Raw genomic sequence first — 23,512 nt, 5'->3', positions numbered from 1 at the left:
AAGTATATATCGAGTCGCTTTAAAGCCTCCCAGCCTATCCCTGTAACAACTAGCTCATTGTCTGTACTTTACACCCTACTACACTGTCCTTGTAACAGCCCGATACACTACTCACCTCAGTATCAGCATTTCACTTCTGTCAGCGCAGGTGAACAGTTTGAGGATGTCTTTAGATTCTGCATCAATTATGTGAAGTTCATGGGCAAAAGAGTAGGGGATCCCAATAATACATCCCAGTGCTTGCTTTCTGCTTCCGGACTGACAGGAAAAGCTGCCTCCTTCTGCCACCTGGGAATTTTCCTAAAACTACTCATACATTATATGACCATAATATACCACCAGTGTTGGAGGCCCTTCTTAAAGATATTTACCGGTGGGATAGGTGTGAGATATCATGGTTAGGTCGCATTACCTAAAGAACTATCTACCCGACTGCTGTACATGTCACACACCCTGCCCAAATGAATTCATTGCTAAAACCCAAAAGCAACTATTCAAATTTGTTTGGAATTATTCCACACCCAGGGTACCCCAACACACACTTTATAAGAGAATGCCTGATGGTTGGCTGGGGTTCCCAACACTGCACACTATTCCATGTGTCCCAATTACAACTGGTGTTCGACTGGCATCAACTCCCTCAACTCCCTTACACTAAGCCTTGGGTGCTTTTTGAACAGGGATATATTCCCACTCCTTTAAATCATGTTATATGGATGAGACCCTGAGGTCACTTTCCAACGTCACAGATACCACTACATGCTAGCATTACTCTCTTACGCTAATTTGACAAAGTCAGTCATTCTCAAGGGGCACCACATATCCCTCTCTACTCTCTCCCATTATACGAAATCCTGAATTCCAACCAGGCATAATTGACACATACTCTAAGGAATGGAGTTGGGGGTGTCCCCACTGCTAGGAGACTTATACAGAGACGGAACCACGTTAGATAGACCTACATGCAGGGTCATTCATCTGTCTGTTGCTGGCGAGTTTTGCTTCAACCAGCTCCTCAATTACACAGGCATCCCCACCAGACGAGATAGGAGCAGGTCCTAGGCACTATGGTCATGGATTATACCTGGTGGCAGCTCTGGTCCAGAACAGCAAAGACTTCCACCTGCTTACAATATAACGCTAATTCATAAAAAAATCTTACCACATGGAATTTTACCTCATTAAAGCTTCATGCTATGTTCAGAAAATCTGAATTATTTCGGAGAGGTTGTGTGACCATGGGCACTTATTTACATATGAGGGGCAATGCATGCAGGTGAAACAGTTTTGGGTTATAGTGCTCCAGCAGGTTCATTTTGGGGGAGGCTGGTGACCATTCAGTCTACCCATACAGTATTCCTAGGGGTAGGCTACCACTTTCGATCTACTAGCAGCAAGGCTAAAAATCGATTGTTCCTGGAAAATTACATGTTTCTGAGCCTTCCCTTATGTGGGACCAAGGTGTGGCACATTTATGCAATGAAGCACCTGCTAGCTCTAATAAATGATGAGATGTACAAGCTTGACAGAATTTGGTTACCATTCAAGACTTTTGTCAAAAGGGACAGGGACCAGGTGAACCCAAAAACCTCTATCCCGGCTATCTTGCAGTAAGCCCAGCTGGAGGGACTTTTGTCCTTGGACAGTGACTCTGGCAAAGCCAAGGATACTACTTTGAACTTTCTTCATTGCAGGATGAGCTATGCTTGTAACCTGTTGGCTTTCTACTTTCAGTGTTGATGTTCTGTGGTCCTGTGCCAAGCCTTGTATTGCCCATTTGAAATCTAATCTATGCTCATTGTTTGAAATGTAAACACCATGGAGTTTCATTGCAAAAACCCCCCAAAAAAGAATTTAAAAACAAGATTGATCATAGTAAGTGATTTTCATGTTATAGTTGATCATAGTTAAATTGTGTTCACAGTAAGTTAGCCATACTTAATATAGGCCCCAGACTTAAAATTCTTGCTAACATTAAAACTGTGTTTTTGGCTGTGGTGTGCTATTTCACTTTTTATTCTAATTTCAGGAGCTAAGACACTGCAATAGTATGAATAATAGCTGTTTTCAGTAGTTTTAACCTGTATGAGAAAATATATTCTTGCTGTTATAATTGGTTTCATATACCTGTTCCCAGGATGGTCTAACCACTATGTTTATATCAGAACAAGATATTTTGTGAAGTCCACACAACTGTGAGATTTCTTTTTTGATATCAGTGAAGAAGAATACAGACATCTTATCATCAAATGCCTGATTTTGATTGGTTCCTGCATCTTGGGAACCATAGGGAGTTGTATTTCTCATTAGAAATTGCAAGTATAACTTGGCTAATCAGAATCAGATTGCTCCTATCCACCTTGAAATGCAGATGCCTCTCTGCCTCTCTTTAGACCCTGCGCTTATTTCATTGCTACTCACAGAGTTAAACTCTTGAACAAATCTATTGTTACTTGCCTGATTAAACCTTCATTTGGTTCTGCCATAGGTGCTTCATCTGCTGACACCTGTTGCTTAAACTTCCCTGATCTCCCTTGAAGCCTTACCCTAGCATTAGGGATTTTCGCTTAAGGGAAACTACATTTTTCATAACTTGCCTACGATAATCTTTAAATAACTTGACTTTGTGTTTCCTATTCTGACTTTCTTTGGATTGTACCAACCTATGCTATATAATGTGACTATTGATTTATGATTTGTGATTTACTTGAAGGATTTGAGCTTGTAACTTTGCTAATCTGCTAATAAAACCTTTATGGCTTGCAAATGAACTTCTCCTTATCATCCCTGAGGGCAAAATGTGCTTTACTATTATTGATATGTTATTGAACTGTTGATGTAAGCCTCAATTCAAGACAAAGGTCCATCCACTTGAAGGAGGCTTGTGCTTGAATTTGCGCCATAGATTTGTGTGGTGCAAACCCCACCTCCCGCTCAATCAAAAGTCAGCTTCCAAACAGAAGTGGCATGGTGGACAAAAAAATGATGGATTGGGATGCGGCCCGAGCGATTGCCAGAGTCTGAGATTACTTGAAGCATTCCATTCATTACTTTGTTGTTTTGCACTATGCCCCGTATTTTCTGCTTTACTTACAGCTGCCCCCGATCCACACCCTCAAAGGCCATATTGTAATCAACAAAACTGGCAAAAAAGGCTTGCCCATATGGTTACTGTTGTCTGCTTAATTAGCAATGACATCGACAAAATGTTTTCCAGGGTGCCTCAGTGTACTATGTATCTTGTTTGATGAGATGGTATTAGTGCCGTGTCTCTCATCTACAGCTCAAGTCCTCCAAGAATTTCATTTTGTGCATGCCTAACCATCAACAAAGATCGCTTTCAGAAATGTAGTGCCATGCCATGTGCTCTTATATTCTTTAAATCATTCCCACACATTTATACAGGTGAAAATGTTAGCAAATGCTTTTGTGTCACTGACATTTGGTGTTATGGGAGATGATTTTTTATCTTTTTTTACTCATGTTTTCCACGTACAGCATACAGATGTATGCAGTCCATTAATGTATACTAACATTACCTGAGTTACCCTTTGGGTGGGCCTAATCTAAGCTGGCAATGAACGTCCTGACAGACTTCTGATCTTGATTTTTACACATTTCATGTACGTTCTTCCATTGATCCTCTTTGTATTGTTCTTTGAATCCGAACCCTTTATGATATTCCTTTTTCAGCTTTTTTTAAGCTCTTTTACCTCATTTAGATGCAAACGGAAGGCACAAGGAGACCAAGTTAGATGATTAGTAAAAGAGCCTCTGACATGCAAGAAGAGTTAAAGAAAATGTGTGGCCCAGATCGCAAAATAACTCATACCTAGTTGTTTCAAATCTGTTTAGTCAAAAACCAAATAGTCCCCTATGTGTAGAAAAAGAAGTATGGTGCCTCGCCAGGGGAACAAAAAGGTCTCCCCAAAAGAAAAGGAAGTGGCTCACGGGAGCAAGTTTCTGTAAGAATAGCTTCTAAAACTCATTAGATCATGACCTGAGCATGTAAATTCTGCTTTTAATTACGTGCAGAGGGCCTATATATTAAAATGTATTTGGAGGCCTTTCAGACACATTTTTATGGTATCAAGCAGAGAGTGAGGCGTGAACTCCCTGTGTTTCATACACATATTAGAACAGGACATGAGTGTTAGAATCTATACTCTCTGAAGCTTCCCCACATCCCTACACTTACCTATCACGAGTAGACACAGGCTAGGGCGGCTTCCCAGTTCAAATAGGAAAGTGCTGCTGTCGACAAATTGAGCCCATAGGTAGCACAATCCAACAGGCTCCTGGTAGTTGCTTCCGTAAGGCACTTCCTGTTTCTTTTAGAACATTGTTTGTTCTCTTGGTGAGACACAGTCCCTGTTTTTTTCACACATCCCCTGTGCTAACTTCCCAAAGTTGAGTGGGTTGGGCCCTTATGTTAGACAGTTCCTAAACGACTATACAGTATTAAGATTATTGCATGGGATGTGGGAGAGTGGGACTTTTTGATTTTTAATAGAGTTTGAGTGGATGGTGCCCTTTCTCTGTTTCTTGCTATCCATAGCTCCTCTTTTTGATTGTTCAATTCTTTAAAGACAATGGGGGTTATTCCAACTTTGGAGGAGGTGTTAATCCGTCCCAAAAGTGACGGATTTACCACCAGCCGTATTACGAGTCCATTATATCCTATGGAACTCGTAATACGGCTGGTGGTATATCCGTCACTTTACCGTCACTTTTGGGACGGATTAACACTCCTCCAAAGTTGGAATAACCCCCAATATCCTGAATTGATAAGTGTGGTAGCCCCCCCCCCCAACTGATGTATCAGTCAAGTTAATTTCCCTCTGTTTAATATAGCATGCAGTCCTTTTGAGCTGTACGCATGCTTAAGATGCAGTTTGTTTTCAACCACCTAATTACAGAGTCATCCGCCTTTAAGCTGCATCTGAAACAGGTTTGAGGCTCTAAATCAGTGGTACTTAACCTGTGGTCAGAGGGCCCGGGCTGGTCTGCGAGGCCTTCTCTAGGGATCCACAACAGTTTTATATAATGAAAAATAAAGAAGCTAAATTGAAAATGTGAAGACTTTTTCCATATTTTATGGTCTAAAATTTCAATATTAGAGCATTTGTTTCATATGTGCTTGTTTTTGTATTTCTCTGTAGTGTTTTGAGGTTCAAATAATAGAAAATGCATATGCCAGGGTTCCCTGGGTTTGAATAATGATTCAGTGGGGGTCCCCAGATTCCAGTGATGATTCAGTGGGGTTCCATACAAGCAGTAGGAGTCCTTCCTATCAAGTGCATTGCAGGTTGTTGGTTGATCATCTCACAGCAACTCTGCTTCGGGATTCCGTTCCACTGTTCTGGTAGATAGATCACAAATTCATCTCTCAATTTCAGACATGGATCAAACCCTGGGGCATCTACGATGCACTCTCTAGTTCCAATCTCAGTGTCCATATTGTCAACTAACAGAGCTGAACCAGAGTCAGGAGGATTCAAATACAGGAGTAGGCTATCTGCTACTCCATTGTTTTGCCTTCCTTCATTCTGTTTACATTGTTGTATCATGGTATAAAGTTTTGGATTAGTGGTCTTATGGGCTTTGGAAAGTGAAAGGGCTGAGTAGATAACAGGGCCCTCAGCAAATGCCCCTTTCATGCAACCCACCTTAAAAATACCTTAATGATGTTACAATTAAGTAGGGGGATACATTATAGGCAGTGCCTTATTGGGGTTCTGTAGCAGCGTGCTACTTGCCGAAAAGCTCTTCGACACCTCGTCAGGGGTAGTAAACACTAAATAAATAAAATTACAATTACAATTTATTTTGGCATCATGGACATTTAATCTCCTGTAGAGCCATTTTCCACTACTGTGCAGTTCACCAATTGTGCTCCAGCCTTCACTTTTTTCATTAAGAATACTACACTAAGAATGCCAAAGGTTATATAATACACATATAGGTGATCATTCTGACCCTGGCGGTTGAAAACCGCCAGGGCAGAGTGCCGCGGAAGCACCGCCAACAGGCTGGCGGTGCTTCTGGGGCAATTCTGACCGCGGCGGTAAAGCCGCGGTCAGAAAAGGGAAGCCGGCGGTTTCCCGCCGGTTTCCCACTGCCCCAGGGAATCCTCCACGACGGCGCTTGCCATGGGGATTCCGACCCCCTTCCCGCCATCCTGTTTCTGGCGGTTTTCACCGCCAGAAACAGGATAGCGGGAACGGGTGTCGTGGGGCCCCTGGGGGCCCCTGCAGTGCCCATGCCATTGGCATGGGCACTGCAGGGGCCCCCTAACAGCGCCCCATTGAGATTTTCAGTGTCTGCTTGGCAAACACTGAAAATCGCGACGGGTGCAACTGCACCCGTCGCACACCAGCAACTCCGCCGGCTCCATTCGGAGCCGGCTTCCTCGTTGCTGGTGCTTTCCCGCTGGGCGGGCGGGCGGCCTTTTGGCGGTCGCCCGCCAGCCCAGCGGGAAAGTCAGAATGACCGTCTTCTGGCGGTTCCCGCCTAGCCGGCGGCTTCCGCCACCGGCGGGGGTCAGAATGACCCCCTTAGTATCTTGTTGTTAACTTTCTTTAGTCTATTCGACATACACACGAGAAAGAATTCGACACATAGGATTCTGAATAAATTATCTGGAATTATTTTTTCAAATTCGTTTGCAAATGCAACCATGTTTTGGCCTTTTGTGGTTCTACTTTGTACACGTGCAGACCCCTGGTTTATGCAAGTAAATGCAAATTTACAACAGCAAATCTGAGTTCTCCATTTTAGGTCTGTCTATACAAAGGCTCTGGCTTTTGACAAGAACTCATAGCCCCACACAACACACCACACACTTGATACAACATACATATGTACATACATATAAAGAACAGAATGGGGTTTTGGGTCAGTCTCCTTCATCCTTTGGCTTGTTTGGACGAACCACCTTCATCACTGGGTACAAGGCAGCCATGTGGATTTGGATTAGCCCATTTAATTGTCGCATGTTTACATTGATGTGTAGAATTGTAACAAGTTCAGGCATTTTTATGGGGTATATCTTAAATTCAGCCCACAAGCCATCCTTGCATACGGTATTGCAGTTGGCTGTTGCACTGTGTAAAATGCCTTCAAGCAGAATTGCCAAGAGTTGTGATCCCTTGAGTGGCTTACAGCTGCTATGGAAAACACAGCATTGACATCCATCCCACTAAGGCAGCCACACATGAGCACAATATATTGTTTTCAATGCCACACAAGGAGAACAGATAAAAATTATTTCACGGGTCCAGTACACACTCTCCCCAATATAACCATATATATCAAAAATGTATGCGCTGTTCCACTATGTGAACATAGGCTAGTTTAAGCTATGGTCTATTATATTCATATAGGTACAGAGGATTCTAATAATAGGGTATAGCAGCCCTCACCCACCTAAGTGGCAAGCTTTACCATTGGGTTGGCTCCTAGCTGAGTGGGCGCTGCAATGCCCAGCAGGCTCCCATGGACTGGGGGACTTTAGTGGAGATCTTTTTTATCCTAGCCCGGTGTTTTGCCAAGCCTAATAGTTTGATTGTGATAGCAAGTAAATAAGTACTAACTATAACCATCAAATCCTTTGGCCAGTGGCCCGAACCTTAAACTAATAAAGATTACTTGTAAATTCTAAGGACATTTCAAGTGTTTATAATAAATCCTAATTGAAATGGTAACCTATAAACAGTTTAAACATTATTCACTATGTCATGTCCATGAAGGAATCTGCTACTTTCAAATCAGTTCATGTCTTTTGGCTTCAACTCCTTTGCAATCCATGTAAGAGCAGGTAGAGAGATGGAAACTAGTTTTTTTTCAGCCACAAGTAATTGTTGAAGATCAGAGCAGAAGATATTGAAGTAAACAGTGGTTCAGTCAAAATTAGTTGACACCATATTACATGGTGTGTGCAGTAGGAGTGGGCAAAATTGATTTTTTTTTACATGTGTCATAAGTATCGATTTCTGAAAATGATGTGAAATTCTGCCTAATCCGCAATATGCACATGGCCAGTAGCTCATATGAAAGTTGAACACGAGGACAGGAGACTATTTCGACCAGAAAATAAATTGTGATAGCAGCACACATTAGTTTCACAGTCCCTGGAGAGATTTTCTACGTAGCCAGTTTACCGTGGGAAAAGAATAAGGTGAAAAAGCGTAAACATATATATATATATATATATATATATATATATATATATATATATATATATATATATGCAAAATACATCATATTCAGAAATGACATAAGATTTTTCTTGCATAATCAAAATGTATGGCTAGTTAGCCCCCCCCCTCCCCCCTTAACAAGGAAAACATTCAACCAGTCGTAATATTTCAGTCTACAACACTTTTAGGCTCATATATATAATAAGAAACGAGACTCTTAAGAAACAAGATCCAGAAATCTTAGTAATGTTGGCGCAATATTCAGTTTCTCATGACATTGGATCCGTTTTCATCTCTGTAGACTATTCGCCACATGCATTAACTAGAAGACAACAGCATTTGTTTGCCATGAAAGACACGCCTCCTTGTTGTTCCATATTTGATGCATAAGCAGTTTCCTACCTGCCGGGTGTGTCCTTGAAAGGGTATGTCCAGCCAGTGATAGTGCTGCAAAATGGTCCTTGTGATAGGGCGAGTGAGGATATAATGAGGCAGTATCCAGAGAAAGTGACTCCAAGCAGTGCTATAATTGGTGACCCCGCCCTCTAAATACACAAATGAGAGTGTTAGAAGTTTATGTGGTGTGCACCCACATAAGCACTCATTTTTCCTAACTTTCATTAAAGTATCCTATCCTGTTGACTGAATTCCCTGTCACAAAAAAGTGCTACACCTAGATTAGTCAAATCATGTATACAATTTTGTACCCCTAAAAAACACAAAATAGTCATGCAAAGAGAGTCGCACCCCCCGCACACCTTGTATCGTGCCCGGAGGAAGTTCTGCTGTGTCTCACATTCATCAGTGCACATGGCCCATTACATAAAAGACACTTGTGACTGAGTAATCAACACAATCTCTGGGCGTTTTCAAGAAAGTACTACATCTGGAGAAGAATCCACTAGTGAAATTTCCCCACCATAGGAACAGTATGGATAAAACAATTCTAACGGTTGATTTTCCTACTGATTTTGCGCTTATCCCATTTCACTAAACTCTTGGTGAGGCCAGGTGGAGCATACAGTATACAGGTGTGTCAATGTGTGTTTAACGTTTTCCATAAAATGGCAGGTGAATGTGTGAAAATTATATAAATGTGGGCTGTGTATTTATGCATGATTATTCATATTATTATTTGAGCAGTTATACTTGGTTTACATTTCAGATGTAGCCACACATCCTACATTATTTACCATAACTGGAATGCTGAAATATATTTAGTAATGGAAAAAACAATTGATCCTTCACATCAGCCAAAATCTTACTTTCATCTGAAGGATACATTTACTGATTGATGTTAATAACATACAATGTGATTGACCATATGACTAAACAATGAACCTAACTGGGTTCTAATTTCTTAAATTCAATTTTGGGTACAATAAGTCCTATGTAATTATTCATGCTTAAATACAACTGTGATAAGAATTATTTAGCTGGACTAAGTACCCCACCTTATTCGGGCAACACTGAGGCAAGGTTCCTTACACCAAAAGCCCTTCATTATGAATGATTCACTTACATTAGGCAACTGTCTTGATTTAAAATTACTGAAAATATGTCAAGGACAAGTGACAAACAATCTCACCAGGATATTCTTACATAATTGAGTGTGTCACATGACACATAATTATCTATAATGCAGGGTGTAAAGCATTGTGAATTAGACTATAGAGCCTCACTAATTACTCAATTCAATTGTACTTTATTCAATATTTAAACAGAAAAGTACAGCAAATAAATACAACAATAAAAATATAATAGGCATGTATAAAAATACCAATTATAAAACCATTCAGAAAATACATAAGAAAAATCAGTACATGGTAGGCAATTCCATACGAGAAATAGAAACTCCATAATTCCAAAAATTAAAGATTTTTATTTTTGCCATCCAATACATTGCATACGAGGTTTTAAAAACAAACAGCAAAAGGGGCCTTCAGCAGCTCCCACCCCCATAGCTTTCAAAAGAAGAAAGGCGTTAATGGAAGCATCAAAAAATTAGCTACCTTCACTTCCGTCATTTAATTTGATTCAGGCTTTAATTCTGAAGTGGGTGTCTAGAATCTATGGTGGGTTGATTATTGCATTAGCTCTAATACTCCAGCTCCAATGGAGATACTTCGCCACTGCGCAAGCAATGGAATCCTTAGGCTCTACTCACAGGAGCCTCAATGCTACTACACACTGCCTAGCCCCCAGCTGTTTACAAACGGGCAATATCCAGCTCGACCTAGATTAAGCATATCCAGGGCAAAAAAAATGAAAAAGTGTTGCAAATTCTAATCAGAATACTGACGTCACACAAGCCGTACTCATCCAATTTAGATTTGAATTTTGCACAGAAAGACTGTAGTGCGAGTGTGCCATGTCAAACTTTAAAGTACAGTTGTCTAGCTAGAGTAGCCAAGATGTAATTTGAAAAAAGGTTTGCATGTGGTATGCAATTTTAAATCTAGAAAGTCGACAGTTAAAGCTACTTGCCTACCACTGCTCACCTCTAATGCCTATTTGTGCACCCAAAAGGCTTCCTTAAGTGTAACCTTAGAAACGCTCAGGAGGCAATCGTGGTTTTACCAATAGTCCTCCAAACCAATTTGGGACAATGTATCTCTGACAGATTGTATCCAGTGAATGGTATAATTCTTATCTAACTCAACTATTTCTTTCAAAGCATTGTAATACTCCACTAGGGCAGGTGTAGACTTGAATCTCCTCCAGAACAAAACTGTTCTTGATTGCACTTTCTGAGCGATTTATTTTATACCCAGGTTCCAATGTAAGGGTAACAGGGTTCTACTCTTCAGGAGCCCAATCAAAGATCTCAAAAAGTTATTCTCAACTTTTCCCAAACAAGTCAATCCTACAAACCCCCACATCTCTGCTTCATAAAGGGCACTGCCTTCAGCCTTCACCCTATACATTCTGAGTACAGGTGAGATCTGCCTAGTTCTGGATGCCCAGTACATTCTTAACCTGGGAGGACCAGAGCATATTGCTAGTGACCCTAATGCCAAGATAGTCAAATTCTGCAACTCTTTCAAGTTCTTTTCCCTCAAGTATGATGGGTCCCCAAAAGAACTTATGTGGATTGATGGCCATAAATTTGTTTTTGTTTGACTTATTATCAACCCTCTGTCTTTGCAGAAGTCCACAAACCAGTCAACCAGTGTCTGCAGACCCATTCGGGTCTTAGACACCAGCAGAGTGTCATCTGTGAACAGGAGAAGGGGGGATTTCCTTACTGCAATCTTCAGGGCAACACTGTCACAATTTTGCAGGTGTGCCAGCACATCTTTTAGGTAAAGGGAAAATAAAGTTGGGTGAGTATACAAACCTGGCGTACCCCCTTGGGAGTTGCTATACATCTTATTAACCCCCTCTGGGAACTCCATCTAACGTGTGAGTAGGTGCCTTGATGCAACCTCACTTAAATTCTCAGTAAGTCAGCAGGAACTCTAATGTATTTTAACACCATACAAGGATTCTGCTGAGGAACCAAGTCAAATGCAGATTTAGGATCCACAAAGACCAGATATAGATATATGTGTGAATTTTGGAGGGACACCATCTTCCAATAGATCGTCATAAATCTAAAGATCTGATCAATAGTACTAATGCCACTCCATAACCCTACTTGTATATATGATAGGGCCTTGTTCTAGTCCATCCAATCCTGGAGTCTGTTTAAAATTTGCCTACAGAAAACCGTTTGTGTAATGTCTATCAGACTTATGGCTCTGTAATTTAAAGGTGAACCCCTAGAACCCTTTTTGTATATCGATACTATTGCTGCAGCCTTCCAGCTAGCAGGAGTTTCTACCCCTTTAAGGATCGCATTTAGTAACATATTTATATATGTGGCCCAGTTCTCTGGGTCTGCACAACATTAATCTCCATGGACATCATCTAGTCCTGCCACTTTCCCCAAAGCAACACAATTGCAGATAGGGTTTCATCACGTGCTATAATTAATGATGGTGGGCATGCAGATAACCCATGATCTTCTGGGGCACATCCCTCACAGGCTAGGCCTGAAGTGCAGTCGAATAGCTCAGAAAAATACTTAGACCATACCTCCAGATCAATAGTATTGGGTAGATGGTCTTTAGGATTCTGCCACCCATTAGCTACCATGGACCAAAATCTCTTAGAGTCCCTTGGCATCCCGGCCTCATATAACTCTTCCCAGATCTGATTTTCCCAACTTTGACATGGGCCTGTTTATATAATTTCCTCTGTGTCCTAGCGTGCACAGGATCTTCTCCACTCAAAGCTAAACAGCTCATGCTTTGCTAGCCTACAGTCTTTATTATACCAACGAATTTTGTTTGGTTCTCTGCCACCTCTGCATGAAGCAGTCCCCCAGGGTTTTAAAAAAAATTACATGGATTATCCCAACGTCCTGTGTTTAGGTTTGCAAGGGAAGGTGATTTTCTAGGGTCACTATAGCCTCCTGTAGTGCACTGTTCGTAGCCATTACTAACCCCGGTCTGGATACTATATTGGTCCATTTAAGTCTAAGACTATCATTCAATAGATTTAGATTGATAGAGCAGGATCGTATGCGCCTGATGGTCAATCAACTTGGACAATTTACAAATGAAAGCATTGTGATCACTGTCACATCTAGTAATAATCATCATGTTAACAACAAATTTTCATAGGAGGATAGGAATCAGAATACAGCCTATCCTGCTACTGTGGTCAATTTGGCTATAGGTATGTGAAGCATGAATATCAGACATTGTCCGCCCATTACAAACCCTTAGGCCACAAGATAATGTGAATGAGAGCAGATGGTATGCAACCTCGGTCCATCTCTTTACTGGTGGAATCTCAAGGGGGGGACCCACCATTCCTCATCCTCCACCTCAGTTTGTGGGTGACCATCATTATCCAGGTGTTCAAAGGTGGTATTGAAGTCACCTGCAATTATCACAAAGTTGTGCATATTACATTGCTCCCTGGGCGCCCTCAGATGGTTCAAGACCAGTCATTATACAAATAAATCACAACTTTATTCTCCCAGGTGATTTCTATACCTTGAATATCTAGAGATGAGCTATTTAAAGGATACAGTATTATATTTAAGGAGGTGCGTATCCATACTAAAAGGCCACAAAGGGGTGTCCCTTCCATTAGAGGTAGCTGGGACAAAAAGTGAAGGAAACTTTTTGTGTGAGTGGGGTCCAAGCTCCAGGTCTCCTAGAGCAAACAGATATCGAATTGACCAATAAAAGAGCTCCATGCAGGGCCACCAAGCTTGGAACATAACCCAGCAACATTCCAGGACAAGGTGTTTATATTAGACAATTTCTGACGTTGAATAGATGTTGGACTCACCCAGAGAAATTACATTAAGCGGGTCAGAAATTCCAGAGTAAATTATGCACTGTGAGTGATCGGTATTGTAAGAAAGTCCTCCTTTTGCCTGGTCAGCCCCAGACGTTTTGGACAGATACTGGTGGCTACTGACTCGTGGCTGTGCCATGGGTACTGCTAACCAGTCCCAGGGCCTATGCTCTGTGTAAAGTGGATATGCAAATTAGGCGAATTACAATTGGCTCTATCAACCTACCTATATGTCCCTAGTATATGGTAGGGCATGTAGGTTTAGGGACCCCAGCATAGGTAGTGCACCCATAGGTGCAGTGCTCAGGAGCCAAGTGTCATTTTTAAGCCAGGGGTGCCTTGCTGGCTGCTTTTAAATTAAAGTTACCTTCAAATTTGACTTTAGAATTAAAAGTACTCCTAAAGTCTTAAACTGCCTTATTGTCACATATAAGTCACCCCTAAGGTGCACCCTAGGTGACCCCAGGGTTGGGTGCAGTGTAACTATAAGCAGGTACCTTCAAAGTTGTTTTATAAGCCCTGGTGAGGGAAAAATAGCCACATTTGTTTTCCCTCACTTTAGTGAATAGGCTTCATAGGCTAACATGGGGAGGCTTTACTTTTAATTAATAAAGTCTCAAAAAGAGCCAAATATTTCAATTTTGGTATCAAACAGATTGTTATAATAAATCCAACAACTTCCATGTTGAATTTAATATAACTAATTCAGGGAAAGAGTTGTGAAACTCTGCCTTCAATTTGCCAACTTCAACCCTGTAGTGCCCTTCTCTGGTTGGACAGCCTCTGGCAGCCTGGCCAGGCTGCCTTAATGAGGTGTGAAGTGGCCTGGGCTGAGAACAAAGCAAGTCCCTCGGGGAGGAGATCTGCCCCAGCAGAGGGTGAAACAGGATGGGGGGAGAGCAGCCAAACTGGACTTCAAAGGAGGGAAGGATATTTGGGGCAGCACTGGACCTCCCTCATTTCCTGCAAACCCAGACAGCCAGGTGCCCCCCTGATTAGATAGGGGAGGGCTAGAGAGAGGTGTGTTAAGGGAACCTAGCCACACCAGTGGGTGGGCTCAGCCAGACCCAACCTCCAAAATTGAATCTTTGCCATTTTGGATTTTTGAGGAATGTTGCTCCCTGGGACTGATTTTCACCACACTTCTCAGGGTGTAGTCATCCAAGAGGGTGATGGCCTGCATGTGATTGGTCAAGAGGCCACCCCCTGCTTTCCACCCCAGGAGAAAGGATAAATATGGCACAGCTGACCCACACCTCAGATCCCTACAAGGAACAAAGACAAAAAGAAGAAGGACTGCCATGCTGGAGCCCTGACCTGCACCTGGACACTGCACTCTGAAGGATTGCCCCAGTTGCACACTTGAGCTTCACCACAAAAAGGACTTTGCCTGCCTTCAACTGGTTCAAGAAGGGACTCACTGTTTGCTACAGGTAGAAAATAGCTGAGCAGAGTCCCCTGCATCAAAGCCTGAAGAAACTGACCAGCTGAACACTGTCCAGTAGTTGTTGTTGAGTTTGAGCCAGGTGAATTCTGGGTGTTGGAGTTCTAACCTTCAAGGAGCAACTCAGAGCTTCTGGAACTTTGTGGTGAGCCGTGGACTACAAAAGGACCTTCAATGGCCTTCTGGAAGAAGATCCAGAAGTTTGGAGAAGATTGGAGAACTTTGGGTAAAAAGCTCCATGAAGGGATCAACCCAATGTTGTGAGTCAAGCCGGCTTATATCGATTGCAACACGGCCTGACTTGCAGGTTCTTCCCACTGAAAAGCTCCAGAGCCCCAGACTTCCAGGATTTCACTGGGGGCTCCTGAAAAGGCAATCCAACGATGCTGACTTGAATTCGGCTTGCTGTGGAGGGTCGTCCAAGGTTGGAGAGTAAAAGCTTCAAAAATATGAGTCTGAACATAAAAAGTTGACTGAGGGTTCCCGCACAGCGTATTCAAGGAGGGCTCCAGGGACGTCCAATCCAATTTCAAGTTCAGTCCGGACAAAGATTTCCATCCTGAAGAATTGACTAAGTCGGAAGGTAGAATTCTTCACCTAGGTCTCCTGCAACGCTTATCCGAAGAGGGCTCCAGGGTAGTCGGGTCCAATCTGCAACTTCGTCCCGGCGAGAAACTTGTCCTGAAAAAAAGACTAAGGGGGTCATTCTGACTTTGGCGGGCGGCAGAGGCCGCCCGCCAAAGTCCCACCGGCAGAATACCGCTGCGCGGTCAAAAGACCGCTGCGGTGATTCTGGGTTTCCCGCTGGGCTGGCGGGCGACCGCCAGAAGGCCGCCCGCCAGCCCAGCGGGAAACACCCTTCCATGAGGATGCCGGCTCCGAATGGAGCCGGCGGAGTGGAAGGGGTGCGACGGGTGCAGTAGCACCCGTTGCGATTTTCAGTGTCTGCATGGCAGACACTGAAAATCTTGGTGGGGCCCTGTTACGGGGGCCCCTGCAGTGCCCATGCCATTGGCATGGGCACTGCAGGGGCCCCCAGGGGCCCCACGACACCCCATACCGCCATCCTCTGCCTGGCGGCCAAAACCGCCAGGAACAGGATGGCGGTGTGGGGGTCGGAATCCCCATGGCGGCGCAGCAAGCTGCGCCGCCCTGGAGGATTCCCCAGTGCAGAATGACCCCCTAAGTCTGAAGGTAAAATTTTGACCGAGGCCTCCCACTCACTGTAGCCGAGCTGGGTTCCATTGCGGTCAGCCTCGAATTTTGACTTTGCCCCGGTCGAGTGCGACCAGGTATCCAGATTGGCACTTTTAATTTTTGTGCACTAAAAAACATTTATTCTTTAAAAATTCAAATCTCCAGTTCCCCATATCCGATTTTAATCATTTTTGTGTAAAATTAAAGATACAAATATTTTCTATTTTTGTCAATTGGTTTGGGATTTTTAAACTGTTTCCTGTATTTTATTTAAATATTGCTTTTTGATATTTGAATGCTGTACACACTTTGGGGGTCATTATGACCCTGGCAGTCCTGCCCTTCCATGCCAGTGGTGGCGGCCAGACCGCCGACAGCGTGGCGGTGCAGGACCACCAAATTATGACAAGGGTAGTGAACTGGCTGCTTCGCACCCAGTTCACCACCTGTACCACCTGCACCTGTACCACCTGCACCTGTACCACCTTCAACCCTGCGGTCCACCTAACACCACCTGCTGTATTTTGAGTAGGCTGCTGCCACAGAATATCTGGCGGTAAGGATCCTGGCTATAGGAATACTCATTCCTGTCACCACTACAAGACTCCCCAACCCCCCTTCAAGTTAGAACAACCCCACTTCCCAAACCCCGAACCCTGACCGCACCATAAGCCCCCCACCACCCCTAGCAGCGACACTCCCTCCCCCATCCGCGTACTGTACACCCCAACCCATCGCACACACATACATACATACACGTACACATCCACGCTCACTCATTCACACATACATGCACACATGGCCACATTTCCCCCACCCCCAACATACATGCAGTTACACAGGCACACAAACACCCACAACACCCTCCACAACCCTCCATTCACACACACACAAACCCATTCATGCACATAACAGGCAACACCTCCCCTGCCCTGTCGGTCAATCACCTTACCTGGTGGTGGTCATCCGGGAGGGAACGGAGTCCATGGCGCTTACTCTGCCGCCAGCGCCCCGCCAACACAACACCGCCATGCCGTCTACAATGCAGTAATACGGCGGGCGGTGTTGTGGTGACGTGGTGGTGGTGACGGAGCAAGCTCTACTAGACCGCCGACCGCTAGTATAGCTGCTGGCGGCCTCCCTGTCAAATAGTGGCAGAGAGCAGCCAGCAGCCATAATATGGCGGTCAAGTGGAGGGCATGACTTCAGCAGTCAGCGAAATAGACTGCCAAAGTCATAATGAGGGCCTTTGTCTCCTAAGTTAAGCCTTGTTGTTTGTTGCCAAGCTACCAAGGGTTGAGCTGGGGTTAATTTATTGAGATCTGATTGGACTTAGTGGGGGTTGGTGGCCTATTGCTATGTGTAGGTACTTACCTACCCTTACCAATAATCCACTTTCCAACAGGTATCCATGCGTAGCTCCCCATCTCTGCTTGGAGAAGGGATACTCCTCTCTCCGAGTCAATCTACCACTGTCAACCCCGAATCATTATCCTTATCTGTGTTACCAGTGACAGCTTGTGGGAGGGAACAATAAGGTGGCCTGAGTTTAAATTGCATTTGGGACAGCGCAGGAGTTTTTTTTCGCAGTTCCAGTCCCACAAGCCCTTCTAACATTTTAGGATCATTGAGGCTAGTTTCAATCAAATCAAATTACCCCTCATTGAACGATGGGTCATGGAATCTTTTGGTAGATAGAATATCTTCATATATTACTGAGTAGCAATTTTGTAATGATCTTATATAGTGGATACTTTTCTTAGATAATGAATCCTCATTCTCTCTTGACCCACTGGCCGACTTAGGGACCCTTGTCAAAAAACAAGATTCAGTCTCTTATTGTGAAGATCATGGCCCTTTAGAGTCTTTAGAGTTGCACCCTTCTGCACTGTGTGAGGGAGGAGAGCCCATTCTAGGCTACTCATTCATACTGTTGCTTGTATTAATGATTCGATCTACTGGGGGATGTGACAATATTTCAGGAGGGGAAAAACCTGAGGAGGGGTCGAACAGAGAGGGCCTCAGGGGCTAATTGGGGTTCCGTCCGTACACTATGTGAAAGGGGTTGACCAGATGCAACTGTTCGATCCCTCCTCTTATTTTGCCCTGCTGTCAGTGTGGTATATGTCTCATTAGACAGGGAGAACCATCAAAATGTTTGAGAGGGGGAGCTGCCTGTCCCAAGGATATTTTTGTTGGCTATGAGTCATTAGCTTCTAAGCAACAGCACATTGTTCAAGATGTTTTTTACTGTGGGTACTACAGATAAAGGGAGAAAAGTGGGGGGGTGTCAGGATACAGGCTCAGGGGCAGGGGACAGGTGGAATACTGCTAGGATGAAGCTCATCGGAGAGACTGACCAAGTGAGGGAAGTGGCAGAGATGCAGATTTGAGGGGGGGGCAAGACAGAGTGGGAACAGCCACTCATTAGGGGTGGTCTGGCTTCCAGACAGTTCAAATGTGACCGGATTTGGCTTTAAGAGATGGGTTTTCAGACCTTGGTGGAAGTAGACAGAGAATGGAGATTTACCACCCTACACATTTGTGGAGGTGTAGGAGTTCTCATCCCTCCAATTTTGCCTGAAGGCCCGAGGCACAGCTTCTGACTACAGTGGAATGTTGCCCTCACTATGGGTACAAACACCAGGGATAGACCATGTGCTGGTGTCTCTAGGAATGAGAAAGATATTTAGAGAGGGCCCTAGTTTTCTAGTCTTTTTCACAATGTGGTTACTACCAATAATAGTGTTCTTAGGGACAATAACTTCAAAGAAGTGTCTGACAAGGGTTCTTAAGGTGGTACTTGAGGTGCTCTTAGGATCAAGGGAAATTCCAATGATGGAGGGAGAGGGTGGACATGTGAAAAAAACAGGAAATAAATCTTAAGGACGTCTGAAGTATACACCTCAATCACTCATGCTCGCCCTATTACTGTCTGACTATATAAACAGTTACCAATTGTATACTATGTGTGCAGTCCAATAAACCCAAATAAAACGTTTGTGGAAGTTTTATATTCCCTCTGGCCACCTGGTAGTGCTTGGAAACCTTTGGCCACACATCAAGAAAAAAAGGGAATTCCACCTTCTCCTATAAGACTTGAAGCATGATCGTTCTTCCCCCTTCCCTCCTTCATGTGACCCATATGCTTACAGTGTTATCTTCCTGATACCTGGGGAGACTCCATGATGTAATCCTGTGCAGCAGTAGACGGAAACCATTTACTGTCATTGCACAACTAACTCTGCCTGCCCACTGAACCCACGCAACATTCATAGACTGCTGTCCAGGTACCCTGAGGTGGGCCCCGTACATATCTAACAGAGCCATACAGACCATGCTGTGAGAGAGGACGCAGTACGCATTTACCGCTGAACCACTATGCGCCCTCCCGGGTTGTTGCTAACACACTCTGCATACCTAGTTCTCTCCTTGGACTCCTGTGCTCTCATTAGTGCCCTCTCTGACTTGAAACCTACGACTCCCCAACCTCCCTTCATTTGCTGCCATCATGACACATTTTTGCTAGATGCTCCCTATCTACTGCACTGGGCTGCTCGTGCTGCAGTGTCTCAGAGACACCTAGACACCAGCACGCGGGCCCTGACGAGCACTGGGCACACCTACTACATGAGGGGACCGCTGCATATGCCACATTGACATTGGGTGTTTGCGCTCAGCCATCTACAGCACACCCTTGCATCCCATGATGGCAACTAAAGAGCAACCAAAGACCTATGCCACCCAGAGCCCCCTGATCGCTAAGTTCCGCTCGAAGACAAAGTGGGCACTGTGCTGGAGACGATTGAACATGCTAGGACCTCCCTAGAAACCAAGTTAGAAAATGTGGCCACAGATCTTACATTGCTGCAGACCACCGCAAACTTGCTGATAAGGTTGACACGGTGGAACAGACCCTTGCAGACCTGCTGCCGAAATCCCAACCTATGGAATCCTCCTTACAGACATTATCGGAGGGCTTCCAAACATTGGAGAAGGGTTGAAGATGTGGAGGGGAGATCAAGAAGGAATAATGTTTGCGTTGTGGACCTTCGGGAGGGGGCAGAGAAGCGAGATGCAGTTGCTTATATGGAGAGATGGCTGCATGACCTACTCCCTCCAGCTGCCTTGTCACAGTTCTTCTCTGTCGAAAAGGCACACCATGTTCTGACAGGAAAACCCCCACCTGGCTCCAGCCCCGCCCATTGGTGCTTCTCTTACTTCATTATCATGACAGAGACTTCATCCTACACGAAAACCGGAAGCTTACTGAGCCCAAAGTAGACCACGCTTGTATCTTTTTTTCTGGATTAAACATTCACTGTATAGCACCAAAGAAACTCCTTTCCTTTCTTGCTGTGAAATGCTGCCTCCGTGAGCTGAACTTGCGGTATTCGCTCCTCTTTCTCGTAAGACTGTGTGTGGTTGCAAATGGAGCCACGCATTTCTTTGATTCCTCGGAGGACGCATACGAATGGTTGGAGAAATCTGGAACCTGGGTTTCTTGACTGTCTCAGTCAGACCGTAGAGTAACTTGCACCTCATCTGGAAGCTGCTGACGCAGATGCAAGACTAGACTGCAGCATTCTTGAACCCCCAATTCTTCTCCTGACCTGAAGCAGATTATCGTGGAACACTAATATGCACAGCATTCCAGTCCTGATGAAGGTTCACCTCAACCCTCTAGCAATGAAAGCTCCACTGGCATTTGACCCTTTCGGCTGGAGTCAATGTCCCTGCCAGAAGTGACTTCACAAACAGCAGACACCAATATTTGATTCATATTGCATAAATTCCACTGGTCTAGAGTTTAACTTGCCGCTGTGCCTTGCTTGTGGTTGTCTAACCATGTCCCTTTGTGTCACAGGTTTTTCTACATATGTATCTACACAATATTCTGGTGGCAAATGTGGGCTCTACTTGACATTGAATATTCGTTCTTGGCTATCACCACTGCACATGTGAAGTATACTGTGCAGGCATTTACTATCTCTCCTCAATTGGATTTCCTTTAGATTTAGCTGTTGTACCTCCTCCCCCCCTGTACTGACACCTTAACTGATTTCTTGACGTACAATGTTTCCCACTTTGGGCGGACACTTGTTTTGTCCACTGCTCTTGTGGTCAATGATTTTTAGACATGTCTTCATTTATTTACATTTTTATATAAAATGTGGCCCATACATATCCCCTCCACTCATGAAGCATTACTCTTATGCCCATACAGATCCTCATCTCCGATGCAAGTGGTCAACTGCTCTCACCTCTGTCTTGGACAACATAGCATGTACTAAAGTGATAACCTGGAATATGCATGGTAAACATACCCCTGCGGGCTGCTATGCTATCTACTTCTATCTTAAGTACCAATCTACATATGCTAACACAAAGAAAGTTTGCAGCAAGCTCATAGACAACGCACCTGTCCCTATAAGTACCTAATAATTCACAAAGATAAAGTATATATATATTAATTTATCATCAGCATGGGCGTGCAACTCAACCAAGGCTCCTGCTGCAAAAAAAGCCTCAAAGGCTAAAATAGCCCTACTCAGAAAACGAAAAAGGCGGTGCACCGCCACACAACTGCACGTATGGTGTAAATTGCAAGAAAAGTCCAGTGCTCCAATGATGCAGAAAATTATTTCTTTCTTTTTAATATTTCTTTACAAGTCCAGTGCTTTGTATTTTCAAACTCCGTAAATGAGGTACATAAGACAATGGATGGACAGCCAACGCGTTTCGCCCACTGTCGGGGTTTCTTCAGGGCTGTAAAGTAACATGAAAACAATATGTACAATATACACTAGATAACAGAAGCCCAGTCGCATAAAGAAAAAATATGATTCAGAATAGAAAAGTCAACTGAAGAGAATACTGCGTACCAACACAATTGCAAAGAACAGTAAAACCGAATAAGAATATGTAAAATTCATAAGTCCACCCAAGACAAGTACACGTTGCAAATGTTAAAACTACAAATGAGCATGTGAGAAGAAAATATTAATGAGAAGAAAATGAGATGTGCCCATATTTAAAAAAACAAGTAAATACAAAGGATCCTCGTGTGTTTAGAAACCAGAATCCAAATAGGTGTAAGAGATAGTGCATATGAAGTGAAGCATACCGTAATGGAATCCAGTCAGTCACAATGTCAGAGGGTAACAGTACGTTTTTAGTGCCAAGTAAAAAAGACACTAGTAAGTAAAAAGAAAAGGGCTACAAAAACGCCCAATGTCCACACCTGGAACCAGGGAAGCGAAAAGAATAGAAACACAGAGAAATATTATTATAAGAGCAGCCAAAGAGTCATAAAATTAAGTATCCCCATCAAGGGAAAGTATAAACCAAAGTACGATAAAACAGTGTGCAAAAAGCGGGGGTCTATAACTGAGTAATATGTGCATAAAAAGCTGAGTGCAAAGAATCAAGTATAAACTTTTTCCCTTTGAATACACACATTACGTACTCTGTTGTGCCATTATATACTTTCCCTTTTCCCCCGTACCTTTGGTCCTTCTATATTTGTGCGTATTTTGACTTACTAGTGTCTTTTTTACTAGGCACTAAAAACGTACTGTTACCCTCTGCCCTTGTGACTGACTGGATTCCATTACGGTATGCTTCACTTCATATGCACTATCTCTTACACCTATTTGGATTCTGGTTTCTAAACACACGAGGATCCTTTGTATTTACTTGTTTTTTTAAATATGGGCACATCTCTTTTTCTTCTCATTAATATTTTCTTCTCACATGCTCATTTGTAGTTTTAACATTTGCAACATGTACTTGTCTTGGGTACACTTATGAATTTTACATATTCCTATTCGGTTTTACTGTTCTTTGCAATTGTGTTGGTATGCAGTATTCTCTTCAGTTGACTTTTCTATTCTGAATCATATTTTTTCTTTATGCGACTGGGCTTTTGTTATCTAGTGTATATTGTACATATTGTTTTCATGTTACTTTACAGCCCTGAAGAAGCCCCGACAGTGGGCGAAACGCGTTGGCTGTCCATCCATTGTCTTATGTACCTCATTTACGGAGTTTGAAAATACAAAGCACTGGACTTGTAAAGAAATATTAAAAATAAATAAATAATTTTCTGCACCAATCTACATATATCACATTGCTCCAGGAATCTCATTTGATGCTTCTAAGAAGACACTAAGCTGCAGCGGAGAGAGAGTGGACAAATCTTTACTACTGACTTTTCCTCCTATGCTCGTGGTATATTGATTTGGATCCCGCTGGGGGTCCCCTTTGTGGTGGAAGATGTGGTGACAGACACAGAGGGTCTTTATTTCTT

The 23,512-nt window shown here is 43.4% G+C and overlaps 1 protein-coding gene across 1 annotated transcript in view; it reads right to left on the bottom strand.

The window, feature by feature from the left end:
* TM4SF18 (transmembrane 4 L six family member 18) overlaps positions 1-23,512 on the bottom strand; it is an 82,024-nt gene that overhangs the window by 45,100 nt on the left and 13,412 nt on the right. The window contains exon 3 of the mRNA XM_069215430.1: positions 8,604-8,746. Coding sequence (XP_069071531.1) covers positions 8,604-8,746 — 143 coding nt within the window. The remainder of the gene's footprint in view (positions 1-8,603; positions 8,747-23,512) is intronic.

The sequence above is a fragment of the Pleurodeles waltl genome, chromosome 11 (assembly GCF_031143425.1).
Source record: "Pleurodeles waltl isolate 20211129_DDA chromosome 11, aPleWal1.hap1.20221129, whole genome shotgun sequence".
Taxonomy (NCBI): domain Eukaryota; kingdom Metazoa; phylum Chordata; class Amphibia; order Caudata; family Salamandridae; genus Pleurodeles; species Pleurodeles waltl.
The sequence above is the reverse complement of the archived record's forward strand: the minus strand, read 5'-3'. Positions and strand labels throughout refer to the sequence as shown.